The 14638-nt window shown below is 29.1% G+C and overlaps 1 protein-coding gene across 1 annotated transcript; it reads right to left on the bottom strand.

Moving 5' to 3' along the window:
- Window positions 1-587: 587 nt before the first annotated feature.
- Window positions 588-2436, bottom strand: LOC7473026 (amino acid transporter AVT6E). The gene has a single exon (XM_024607188.2). The coding sequence runs from the start codon at window positions 2148-2150 to the stop codon at window positions 678-680; it is 1473 nt and encodes a 490-aa protein (XP_024462956.1). The 5' UTR covers window positions 2151-2436; the 3' UTR covers window positions 588-677.
- Between the last annotated feature and the right edge of the window lie 12202 nt (window positions 2437-14638).

A 14638-nucleotide genomic window follows, 5' to 3' on the forward strand; every position in this document is an offset into this window, starting at 1 on the left:
AGTGTGACGTCTTTATCATGATAGGAATTCCTTGTGGCGTCTCTAACTTATCAAAGCGTTTCATTCAGATTTTATTCCTCATTTACATTACAAATCATGTAATTCTCATCCTAAACACCATAAGAAAAAACCATATAACCAAACCTATTTTCCTTTATCTTCATATTAGATTGCTAGTTTGTTCAGGTTAGGAAGCTAAAGCGCATCAAAATATCTTTTGAAGTTCAGAGCAAGCCCCTCCCAATGGTTATAGGATGCCTTTGTTCTTTCATTTACCAGCAACATACCTTGTAATGGGATAAACATGACAATGAAAGAAATGCCAATATAAGAAGTATCCAGCTCATTTTAAAGACCAAATGATAGGGCACGAAAATTGTGTAATTTTCAATCACCTTACATATGGTGGGTAACCACAGAAGTGATCTCCTGAAGTAACCAATGAAATGCTGAACCAAATCTAAAAATGAGTATGCCACAGGGGTCTTTCTAAACTGGACCTGGAACTTTAGATTGAAACGGTGTACTAGGCAAAGTGTCAACCCCAGTTTGACTTGATGGTTCAAAGCAAACAACACTGATCAAAATGAGAACAGAGAAATTGGCACCCCCATTATTTTTTCAAAATTGAGAATGTTTTACAGTTAAACAAAAGCAAATCCGAAAAGTACTAAGAATCATTCAGAATCGCTTTTGAGGCTATAAATATTGCCAATCACTCCAACAATACTAACTATTATAGCCAATATTAACATCAGCCATGACAAAAACTTCTCTCCAGCGTTTAAATCCTCCCCACTCTGACTTAACCTCAATGCAACAAGAGATGGGAATATAAAACCTAATGAAACTGCCGTTGTCGCCCCTGTAAATTTGAAAGCAGTCCAAATATTTGGAATCATAGTAGACCCAAAATAAATCAGTGCCAATAGAACAGCTGTTAAGGCCAAAGACCTCTTCCTACTCTCTGAAAGCGGAGCTGATCCCTCAAACACCAAGACATCCACTGTTTGTCTTAAAGAGAAATGAACAACAGGAAAAACGAGAACCAAATGAAGAATGTAGCCAATCCTAACAATATAATTCAAGGCAGAGCTAAAACGAATTCCAAGGTCCTTGTCAAAATTGGTTAACACATCAGATTCGGTATCCTTGCCAAAAAGTAAATAACCTGATATCGCAGTTGAAGCATAAACCACAACGCAAAGAACAGTGGTGATCCTGCCCACCCTGTTCATTTTCTGAGGTGATCGTCCTTCAAGCTCGTTGTATATAGGCTGAACATTGAAGTGGCAAACATAAGCGTTTGTCATGATCGGAATCACCACAAGCAAATCCAAAATAGCCTGCTTCGAACCAAAATCAGGAGTCATCCTAGGGGACTCAATTTTCCCTTCAATGAGCTTAACAAAAGCAACAATAAAACATACCACAACAAAAACCACAGCCAGAGCCACAGAAGCAGCCGAAGTCAAGCTCAAAGAATCAATCTTATCCAATGCACAAAGGGGTGCTAAAAAAACCACCACAACAACCAAAATCACCAACTTCCTATGATCCCAAAACCCATTTCCTAACCACTGGTCGAAAACCCCGACATGATGGAGCGATCCTGACATGACATCACCTATAATTATCAAATACACAACCAAAACACCGGCATTGTTCACAATGATGCAAATTTCAGACAAAACCTTAGCAGGTTTCCCCAAGGCAAACCGAACAACTTCACCATAAGAAGAAGCCTTAAACCGAACTGAAAACCTAACTAACAATTCAACACTAATTTCAGACAAAATACCCATGACTATTATCAAAATAAATCCCAAAACCAATCCAAGAACCTTCATTGTAGCAGGTAAGGCCATAATCCCAGCCCCAATAATGGAAGTAGTGAGATTAAAAACGGCACCATAAATACCAGAATCTTTACTTGTTTTCTTTTTCGAAACGAGTGGATAATCATCAATGTCAAAATCATCTTGATCGTCGTCGTCAAGACTTTGACCATTGCCAATAAAATTCTCAACTTCATGAAGAGGGTGCAATTTGATGTGGGTTTTTCTTTGGGGTAATGGGTTTTGAGGATCATCACGTATTTGTAAATCTACGTATGAGTTATTTGATATGGTTGTGTAATTGCTATCCATTGTATGTACAAGCACAACACAAACTGAGGAAAATGTATGAAATGGGAAGACTTACAGGATGGATGGAATAGATTGGGTTGTATTGAAGAGCAAAGCAGTTATGTTGGATTGAATTTAACGCAGATTGGGGTAGGGGAGGGAGGGCGGGAGGGAGAGGCCTGGATCTCTCTCAGGGTCAACGTTCTCTTCTCTTGATTTTAAAGGAAGACCGGCATAGCGAGAGAGAAAGAGGAGAGTTTGAAGAGAATGAGATTTTGCTATTGGTGGTTCGGGAGATCCATAATTATTAGACCCGAACTCGTCTGAACTCGTCTAGCGGGTTGATTTAATAGCTAGACTAGTTTCGACAAGATAAAAGATCGGACTAAGAAAAAAATTGGCGAAACCAGAAATCCTTTTTTTTATATATATTTTTTTGGTTATTATTTTTTTTTTCAAATATCATTATATAAATATTAGAAAAATATTTTATTTTTTTAATGTGAGATTTGAAACTCTTTGATATATATACTTTATATTCACAAGAAAAAAATTATTTTTTTAATGTGGAATTTGAAGTCTTTTAGTATGTTATACTGTATGTTCACAAGAAAAAAGTTATGATTTTTCAATATAAGATAAAAAAAAAAATTGGTTTAAATACTTCAACTTAAAAGAATAATATAAGTATATATGAACATAAAGTATATATCATATATTCACATAAATTATTTCTTAATTTTTTAATATGAAATATTAAAATTTTAAATATTTTTTTTATTTTTCCGAGTTGATTTGGATTGATTCAAGTTAACCCGAATCAACCCGTGTAACTTGGAACCCAGCTAGTAGGGTTTGATAACTATTTTTTTTTTTTTTTTGGCATAATGACCCATAGAAATAATTACGTGGCAACCTTTATGTTTAGTAGAATGATAACCTAAGCAAAATCTAGTACTCTATATTACTTATTTTTGGGTTTAGAGCAATTAATAATTAGTTATTCCATTTTTTTATTTTATAAGAAAATAATTTTGTTAATACGGAACAATTTAATAAAATTACAAGTTTAGAAACAAAATTATTTCCTATTCAAAATCAAAGCAATTAATATAGATAATTGACTTTTATTTTAGGTGAATATAAGCTAGTCACAAACATATAGTAAGTAAATTAGTATTCTTCTAGATTAGTAGTCATAAACTTATAATGAAAAATAGATACAACTTATTGAAACTTTAATTAAAATGAAAGCATTCAAATAATATGAGATATTATTTATTAATGAAAAAAATTACCACATTGCTAGTCTTAATGATGATAAAAGATCCATTATTTTAATGGGTGCTACACTCTTATAGTCAAATATAATCATCATTTATATCTTAATTAAAAGGACTCAAAAGCATAAGAGATAAGGATTCAAAACCAAAATTCAAATATAAAATAAGACAATAAAAAACTATAGAATTAAATCCATGAAGATCTTGATTTTTTTTTTGTTAAAAAAAATAAAGATAAAAAAAAAACATGTATTTTGAAGACCCAAATCAAAGAAAATTGTTGAAAATTTGTTTTAAAGACATGGTTGATGAACATATTTGCGTCTAAAAAAGTAAAATTTATTTATTTATAGGGTTAAAACTTTATTAGAAATTATTCTTCAACAAAAGTTTTTTAATATAGAACATTAACATGATTAAAACAAATTATATCAATGAGTAATTGATATAAAAAAAACTCTTGATTGATATGTTATTGTAAAACTAAAAATCCTCTATCCTACATTGAAAAAGATAAGAATATTTTATAATTTATAAAGTGAAAAGTTGAAGGGTCATAAATGAGCCTCATCAAAGTAGTTTGAATTTAACTCATACATATGCGTTAGGCTCAGGCTCGAGCTTGAGCCTCAAGTTCCAAAGCTTAAGTTTGTTTTTTGCCAATCTATTTTGAACTTGAATTTTAGTTTATTATAAAATAAATTTTTGAACCATAAATTTTTTTACCAGCTCATGAATAAATAGTATAAACAATCATTTTTCCTGAATAGTCTTTTTTAAAGGAAAAACATGTGGTTTTTAAGGTAAAAAACTGTCAGGTTTTTATTCTTTTTACGACAGGTTATTAAGGAAAAATGGTGGAAATTAATTATAGTAATTACTATAATTCATTTTGTATAGTTTTGGTTTTAAAAATCAGTATAAATAGAGGTTGAATGGACGTTGTTCTGCACACCTTATAGAAGCTCTCAAGCCTCTCTTTTTTGTTGATTTTCTTAGTTTCTTTTTACTATGTTTTTTCATACATTTTAGAGTTCTAGTTTTTGTTGTAAGATTGATGCATAAGCTTTTTTTTAGAAAATAGATATTTTTCTTAACTAACTTTAATTTTTCCTGATTTTATTTTATTTTTTATTTAAATTCTTTTCGAGTTTTTTCTATCTATGTGAAGGTAATATTTTTCCTAGTTTTTTTTATCAGTTATATTAGGGTTTTTTTTCATGTTTTTCTATATAAAAGCTTGTAATAGCCTTTCAAAAAGTGAAGCCTGTGATGAATAAAAATTAAGTTTTTTTTTTTGTCTCCCTATACTTACGACCTTTATGGTCTTTGAGAGTTTTAACATGTAACAAATTCATGTATCCTTTGCTCTGGTCTGTATTAATTGGTATCAAAACCCAACAATCATTGGTGGTTATTTTACTTTATTATGTGTTGTACGACAAACATGGCTGAAAAATGTTGCAAAATACAACATGCTTGTGTAGGAGGGGATAAAAATATTCTCCCTAAAAAAAGACTTCCAAGAACTAGTGTGTTATTTTCATATATATTAGTTGATGTCATTTGAAATCATAGTGGTGGGATCCATGATGGGATGACCCGCACAAAGGAATTGTATTAAGGATCTATAATTAGGTGGCCTGCACAAAGGTGTTGTGTTAGGAGCCCATGATGAGGTGAATTGTACAAAGGTATTAGGGATCAACGATGGGGTGGCTCGTGCACAAAAGGATATTCTTGATGAAAGACAATTTCTAGTTAAAGATTGAACTCGATGACGAGTTCCTTCCAACTTGGAGAGACTAATTGATACGGATCAGCCCATAAACACAATCAGGGATCCATTACATGTTTCAATTGTTCCAATCACAAGGTCTAAGACAAAAGCAATGAAGGAGGCAATGAATGAGCTTGTTAGAAAGGTTTTGGCTAGGGCTGATTTTGGAGATCCATTGGAGCATCAAAAGGAGGTTCTAGGCCTTCTAATCCAAGTGCAAGAAAGGCTCAATCCATGTTCAACATAGGCCTGATATGTCCAGCATTATGGAATCCTTCTCTAGGCAAGATTTCCTAATGTTATAATGATTTCAAGTGAGCAAATATTCTCTTATTAATTCAAGGAAGATTTCAGTCGGGTATGATTTCTTAGCTAGGATTGATTATTTAATAATTCTCCTAGGAAGGAAACTAATAAGACAACAATAAAGAAATATATTTGTATTTATTATTGTCCAAGTATTACAAAGAATCCTAGATCTATAAGGAAAAACAAGAGGTGATGAAATTAATTCCACATTCACATCATATTTTTCTAGTCTATTTGGGACATCCAAAGTTGGCAACTCTTCATAAAGTTACAAAGAAGGTTTATTTCAGTTATAAAAACTTTTTAAGCTAGAAAAATCAGACTTATCTTTTTTAGTTCTCTTTGGTTATTTGTGGCAGCATAGACAACCTTTATTTTAATTTTTATTTTTACATGTCTTGGGTTTATTTCAATTAAGTATTGGGTCTGATTGTAACTAGGCTTCACATCAACCTACAACTTGGATAAATGGGTTCAAATCAGTCTACTAAGGTATATCCATTAGGGTACTTTTATTTGGATTATATAAACTCCTTGTAAGACACTTCTTATTAAGTTTTATGATTAATATTGTTGCCGAACTATTGTTCTTAAATGTTGAGAGGTTTTCTCGTATTATTTGGTTCTTTGAAGAGCTAAAACTGACTTATCGAAGATTAATTGGCTTCATGACATTTTCCTTATACTTGTCATTCGAGAATTAGTATTTATAGGGTGGTGGTTCTTATTCCAATAATATTGATACCTTGAGACAAGTTTTTATTATGTCACACTCCTATCAGACATGTTTTGGCTTTTCGAGATTCGTTGTCAATCTTATTGTGAGTTGCCTGACAATGTGATCACGAGGTTCACATAACTAATGCATGAGTTTTTTTTAGGAAAATAGATATTTTCCTTAGTTAACTTTATTTTTGTGCTATTCTTTATTATAATGCTTTTATAGTTTTTTTCTATTTAAAAGGAGTATTATTCCTAGTTTATTTTTCATATTTAGTATTATTAGTGTTTTCTAGTTTTTTTCTATATAAAGGGTTGTAATAATGTCCGGAAAACTGGAGACTATGATAAATAAAAATGAAATTTTGGTTGTCTCTCTATACTTATGGTGTTTTTGGTTTTTGAGAATTTTAACATGTAATAAACCCCTTTATCCTTCGCTCCTATCTACGTTTTGAGTTGTAGACCTTATTTAATAGTGCAACTAAACAAGGTAGTATAGGTATAATCCTATGAGACTCATTTTAGTCATTCTATTTGCACCAATAGGTGAGCAAGAAAGCTTTAAAAATAAAGGATTTATCCTTAATAATAATTATTTGATTCTAAGTGCTTCAACAAATAAGTACTTTACTTTTGAATTTATATTATTTTAAATTTAATAGTTGTTTCATTTATGTTTAGTATGCATGCTAAGATTTTATAAAATTATATTTTGTATAAACTAGTTTATGAACTACAAAAATAACAATTAAAACACACGAAAAAAGCAGGGGGGGGGAAAAGAAAAAAGAAAAGGGAGGGGAGGGGAGAACAAGAAGAAAAAACAAGGGTTCTACATGAATGAAGACAAGTGGTGGCAACAAGGAATTTTGAATAAAATGACTGCAATTAGCCTCATAGGATTCTAAATGGTTTTTTATTTTTCAAGAGAGGGTTTTTATGGTTCATTTAGTTTTAAAAACCCTTTTTTTGTAAAACTAAGTTCTACAACTCCGGTTATGATTAAAATATTGTACAGTGTTTTGAGGGGTTTAGGCTGAATGACAAAAATAATTAACTATCAACCTTTGCTTGGAATTCAACACTATAGAAATTACGACAAACAAAATATTGTGTACATGTGTTAAACTTTGGATTTGGATGAGAATTGAAATGATACTTTTGTTGTTTGTGGAACTTGGCGGTGATGATTGTCTTTTTTGGTACAAAAGAGGTTGTATTAGCAGGACAATAACAGGGTGTCACATCTGGAGGTCAGATATCAGGTAGGTCTTTTGCACCTTCGTCTTTTAAATTTTGTATTTTAGTCTTGCACTTTCTTACACTTGATAAACCTTGATAAATGTGACAAACGTATCCTGACAAGGGGTTATGGAAAACCAATGTTTGTAGCTTCCATTGTTTAATGGAAGTCAATATTATGTTTGTTGCTTCCATTGATGAATGAGAGCTATTGTTATGTTGCTTCCATACCTGGATAAAAGCCAACGATTATAGCTTTCATCATTGAATGGAAGCCAATGTTATGTTTGTTGTTTCTATTGATGAATGAGAGCTATTGTTATGTTGCTTTCATACATATATGAAATTCAATGTTTGTAGTTTCCATAATCGAGTAGAAACCACTATCGATTGCTTTCATGGTTGAATGAAAGTCAATAATATGTTGTTTCTATTATTAGAAAAGAAACCAATAAAATGAAGTGTATGTGAATATTGAATATGACTTTTAGGATGGAGATAAGGCTATGCTTGTAAAAAAATAAAAATTTTGGTTTGGAAGGGAAAATATGTTATATTAAGGAAAAGATAATTAGTGTGTCAAGACTTATCAAAATTTATTTAAATGTTGGTGTGCACATATGAATTTCATTATTAAATTGTTTATTATTTTATTATTGTCATTTGCAGGATCATCACACATTGTAGAGTAGGGTTGATATATTAGGGGTAGATTTTATTGTGTTAGGTATATTTTGTACTCTCACACTTTTTATGTATAATTAGTAGAATCCTTAACTTTATTATGTAAATTAATCATTTTGTAAACTCTTTAAATGTAGTATCGTACATTTACTTTTCTTATTACATATTTTATATTCTTGTCCTTTTGATTTTTTTTAAGATTTATTATTCATACTTCATGGAAGAAAATTTATTGTATTCCAATCTTAAGCTATGTTAATGTGGGATAAGGTCCAAGAGGATTGGACCATGTTTGTGGTGTTGTTTGGTTGTAATTGAAGATGTCGATAACTTGGTACCCTTCAAGTATAAGGGAAATTCTACTCAAATTTCAGTAGAATTTACAACAAATAAAAAACTCTAATGTTGCATATAAGCATATTATTCGGACACAATGTGTTACACTACCACAATCTTTATATTTATCGACGGAAAATTTCATCGGTATTTGTACTGTGATTCTGTCGGTAATTAGTTTACTAATGGAATCACAAACAGAAATGCTCCGTAAGTGAATCTTTCATCGATAATTTTTTGTCTGTCGATAAGTCCGTTGGTAATAAAAAAAATATTCTTACCGATGGATTTACTGACAGAAAAGGCATAAAAAAATTATCAGCTTCATTCCGTTGGTATTTCCCTCGGAAAAATACCGTATGTAATTCCGTCGGTAATTATTTAAAAATATTTTTAAAAAATCCATTTTACAAAACTATAAAATAATTAAATTAATATAAATCAACACTCTATAATACTCAAAACTGAGTTGCTTGGAAAAAAGAAGAAGAAAATCAACACAAACAAATTTGTAACAAATAAATAACACAAAAAAAATTAACTAAAAAAAATTCATATGAAAAAAATGAAGTTGCGATTGCTAAAAATAAATCAACTAAAAATTGATCTCATATGAAAAAAAAATCCTACAACAACATTCATATAATTATTAAGAACAAAAAAAATTAAAAAAAAACAAATATAGTGAAAAAAAACATGAAAAAAAAAAGAAAAAAGAAAAATCTTACCTTAATGTAATTGCAAGTGAAGCTGAAAAGAGAAAAAAAACAAATTCATAAAGCATATTAATTAAAAAAAGACTGAGAAGAGAAAAGAAGAAAGGAGAAGAAGACAAACCTGAGCATGTAGAAGAAGAGAAGGAGTTGAGGAGAGAAGAGAAGAGAAAGAAAGGGATGACGATTTTTTTACATATAGGGAAAAAGAAGAAGAGGAAGAAGAAAGGAGGTTCGTCTGTTGTGAAATTAGGGATTCTAGTCTTTTTATTGAGATGTTTTATCGACGGATAATTGAATTTAATTTAAATTTAATACATTCCTTTAGTGATTCCCTCTATAATATTTAATTTAAATTTTTAATTTAATAAAAAAATTTCAGAAACCATCAAATATCATCGACGACTTTTCAATTCGTCGGTGATTTCGTCTGTAATATTTAATTTAAATTTTCAATTTAATCAAAATTTTTCAGAAGCCCTCCAAATAACACTGATGACTTTTCAATCCGTCGGTAATTTTATCTGTAAAGAATAATAATTAACAGTGCAATTGAAAAATGAACAATTCCAAAGCTCTGTAGAAAATACTGACGAAATTTTTCGTTGGTGATTCCCTTTATAATTGACATGATGAACAGTGTTAACAGTTTTCCAATGATTTTACCGATAAAATTAATTCCGTCGGTAATTCTGTTGATATAAATGACACATCATCATTCTTTTTTGCTTTGTTTTAATTATTTTTTTCTCATTGGAATATTTTCGTCGGTATTTCCGTTTATATTTATCAATTTTCTAAGAGTGTTAAAAATTGGAATGTTACTAATTACATGCAATCTAGGCTAAAAATCGCAACCTTTAAAATATCACCAACAAACTAAAGACTAAAATTTTATTCATTTATTTGTGTTCTTTATGTGCTTATCTATCATATCTAAATACATTATCTAATTGGTTAGTTAACCTCTAAGTTGATTATTTATTTGTCTCTTTATGAATTGTATGTTTAAATCCAAATTTAATTGTATATATTTGGATGTTGTTATAAAACATTTAGTATGACTTCAACTCAAGATTCAGTTACTCTAACCAAAGTTTCTTTGGTAAGAAGGATTATATCTATTATCTTTTGTAGTGCATTATGAGAAAACTAAAAATCTTGATGGAATGAACTTTAAAATATGACAACAAAAGATGTATTTCTATCTAACCACCTTGAATTTGAAAAAGTTTTTATTTGAAAAAGCATCAAAGTTGTTAGATAATAAATCTAATTTCATTGTTTTGTAAATTGTAAATGCATGGAATCAAAATGATTTCATGTGCCAAAACTATATTTTGAACAGATTAGACAACATATTAGATGATGTGTATAGTTCAATTAAAAGTACAAAAACATTATGAAAATCTTTGAACCGAAAGCATGAAGTTAATGATGTTGGTATGAAACAATTTATAGCTGATAAATTTTTTAACTTGAAGATGGTCGATTTAAAGACTATGACAAGTCAAGTTCAAGAGTTCCAGCTCATTTTATATGATATCCATGCTAAAGAAATGATTCTTAATGAATCCTTCCAAATGACTACAATTATTAAAAAATTGTCACCATCTTAAAAAGATTTCAAGAATAACCTTAAACATAAGTGCAAGGAAATGAGATTTGAAGTCCACAAACTGAGGTTGATGGTAGAAGAGGAAAATAAGTTATTCAAAAGAATATCCAACTCTTTCAGTAGGGCTCTAAAAGAAAATTTTTCAATAATTGCAGCCACTTAGAATGATTCGTTAAGAACTATTTTTTTCAGGATGAATATCATGCAAGATGAGTTGGAACTCTTGAACTTAACTTATCATGATCCTTGAATTGACCATCTTGAAATCCAAAACTTTTCATAGTACCTTTACTCTTTTTATTGAACTATAGACATCATGAAATATATTTTCCATTTCATTTAAGATGTAGTTCTTCTATACATAGTCATTATGATGCCATGCATTCGCAATTTCCACAACAGTGGGGTCATATTTATTTTCTAATAACTTTAACACTTGTTTAGAAAAGAACTTAGCAAAGTTCAAGTGTTTAAAATAAACAACATTTTCTATTTCCTCTCTTAAAGTTTATCCATTGAACTTTTTAGGTTTTTTATCATGCACCACAAAAGGATGATGATGGAATCCTCCCTACCAAGCCGAAGCAACATTGGTTGAGATAACTAAATCTTGAATTGAAGTCATGATATATGTTTTAAAGAATAATAGACAAAATTAATATTTGACTATACACAGGCAACAATAAAAAATAAAAATTAAGACTTAAAAACATCTTTAAATAAAAATTTTACTCTAATCTTAATGTATTAAATTAATTTCTTGGTTCATTCAAAATGTAAATATCCAGAATTTTAGTAGATAAATAAAGCTTTCAACAAAGAAATCTCTAATAAATATGCATGCAAAAATATAACAGTTATAAGGTTTATAAATTAGTAATTATAAACAATATTACTTTTAATAAACTAAATAAATAACTAGAAAGAGTAAAGCCTTTAGATTTTTGTCAAAAAAATCAGACTAGTGATAACAATGTTTAGTTTAAGCCAAGGTTGTCAATTATGTTCCGTTTTGCCCGGAATGGCCGAAACAATCCATACCAATTCAAAAAACAGAACAAAACGGAACAATTTTCATCTCATTTTAAATCTCGGTCCGTTCCGGATTTTTCGGCTAAATTCCGGCCGGAACGTTCCGGTTTCATTCCACATGTTCCGTTCCGCTCTTGAAAAGCCATTGAATCAAATTGAATCTTATTCAATTTAATTAATTAAATCACCCAAGTATAAAAAGCTATTTTTCATTACTATTTTCAATAACAATAATATTAATAATAATATTGAAAATTATTATTACTATTTTCATTAACAATGATATTATTTTTTTAAAATTAGATTTATCACTTATATATATGGTTTATATTCATGTTGTTTTTTTCATATTTATACTTTTTAGGAATTTGAGCAAAACAAGGGATGCTTTAGATTCCATTAACTTTGATAACATTGAACTAACTTTATATTTAAAATATTTATGTTAAAACATTTTACTTTCATAGTATTTTGATATTTTGTTTAAGTTGAATTACTTTAAGTTAAAAATCTATTTAATCTTGACTATTTAGAAATATTTTAAATTTTAAAATTATATTTGTTTGGCATTGTGTTTGTATTGCATAATTTATAATTAATTTATCTTGAATTTAAATTATGTTTGTTGAATTATATATATATATATATATATATATGAATATGAACAGTACAACCCCGAAACGGCACGCCAAAACACTCTGAAATTGAAACATTTCATTCCAATTGAAAAAACAAAACACCTATCGAAACGGAATTGACAACCTTGGTTTAAGCTACATGAACTCATATAAAACAAGGTAAGGAACCTCAATTTGCAATGAAATTAAAACATAAACCTAATATGCATTGTAAACATATAAATTAGTACATAGAATTAAACTTGAATCATAAAAGATATACTTTCATATATATATAAAGAGATTTTTATATTAATCTAAAATCAGTGTAAGGTATTTACTTGTTAATGACTTTAGAATTATAAACAAACAGTAATTAATTATTGTTCATGATCAATTAACAATAATTAATTACTGTTTATTTGTTCTTAATGTTATATTGCTTATCCCTTGATGTAAATGGAATGAATTCATTAAAGATTTTAAGATTCCAACATCATCATCTAGTTTAGTTGCACTACTAAACAAGTTCTATGAACTCTAGGAAATATAACTCAAAATCTCTTTATAAAAGACTTAAGCTCTAGAATAGAGAAAAAAGAAAAAAAAAAAAAAAAGCTTTGTAAACTAGAAGCAAAAGAAACTAGGAAAAAAAATAGAAAAGAAGGTTTGAGAGCTACTGCAAGGTTTGAAAGCTAATACAAAGCGTGTAGAATGTCTTTCTTTCAACCCCTATTTATACTGATTTTTTAAACCAAAATTGATGTGGAATCAATTCCAATAATTAATAGAATTAGTTCTTATTATTTTTCCTTAACTACCCATAAAAAAAAAACAACGACCTAACATCTTTTTGCCTTGACATCTAGATTTTTTTCTTTGAAAATAAACTGTTCATAAAAAAAATAAAGATTATTCAAACTCTTTATTCATTATTAAGCAAGCGCAAGTTCAAAGCCACTTTGCTTGAGCTTATTTTTATGAATTTTTAACTTTTCATATATAAACTATAAAATAATTATGTATTTTTTTAATGTGAGATAAAGAATTTTGGATTTTATAAAAACATGTTAATCAATAATTATTTAAAATTAATTTTTCATTCATCTATAATTTATTTTAATTATATTAATATTTCATATTAAAAAACTTTGGTCAAAAAATAATTTCCTGTATAATTTTAACCCTACACATTTCCTTGTACAAGATGGCAGGATAATGAAGTTCATAATAGTCCATAGAAAATTACAGTGGCCTCCTATTTTATATATATATATATAAACATATAGCATGTTTGCAATACACGTCCATCGACTTATTGATCATCAGACTTCGTTTACTTTGTTTTCAAATTTTTTTTTTTTTATAAAGGAAAAAATTTTGAACTCGATATATATAAGATTTATCAAGCCACATTCGTTTCGAGACCGTTTGGAAACGCGGTTTCAACCGCATTTTTTTAAATTTTAAATTTTTTTATTAAAAATTATTTTTTTATATTTTTATATTATTTTGATGTGCGGATCTCAAAAATAATTTTTAAAAAATAAAAAAAATTATTTTAATGCATTTCTAAGCAAAAATACACTTTTAATCACAACCACTACCACAATCTCAACTCGTTTTGTACAACTATTAATTAATATGATATACCATCCCCATTTTCTTGCATCTTTCCATCTCAATTCCTCTGCAACTTCTTATTCTTGTTCAGATGATTTATGGTTTTGTGGTCGTAATCTGGCTTGTATCATTTCTCCTCTTCCGTGACAGCAAATTTATAAAATACTGTAAAGCATGCAATGTTGTTCTTCATCGAAAAATTAAAACTAAAAAAAAGGATTGGTGTCTTTTAGGGTTAAATATCAATAGAAAAAAAACAAAAATACAAAGAAATGTTGGAATCCAAGGCAGGGATATCGGCAGTGTCGGCACTGAACACGACGGTGACTCCTGGAGGGCCACTGTTTACGGGGCTGAGGGTTGACTGACGGAAGACAATGCCTAATTGTTTGCCTTTGAATGCTCCAGCATGGGATCAACCGCACAAATGCTTATTTATTTATTATTTGTGTTCTTTTTTACTCTGAGTTTACTTTTTTTTCTTCTCATTTTATTTAAACACAATCTATATTAAATCAACTTTTGTTAGAGAAAACTTTAAGAGGTCGG

Source organism: Populus trichocarpa, chromosome 1 (assembly GCF_000002775.5).
Source record: "Populus trichocarpa isolate Nisqually-1 chromosome 1, P.trichocarpa_v4.1, whole genome shotgun sequence".
Lineage (NCBI taxonomy): Eukaryota > Viridiplantae > Streptophyta > Magnoliopsida > Malpighiales > Salicaceae > Populus > Populus trichocarpa.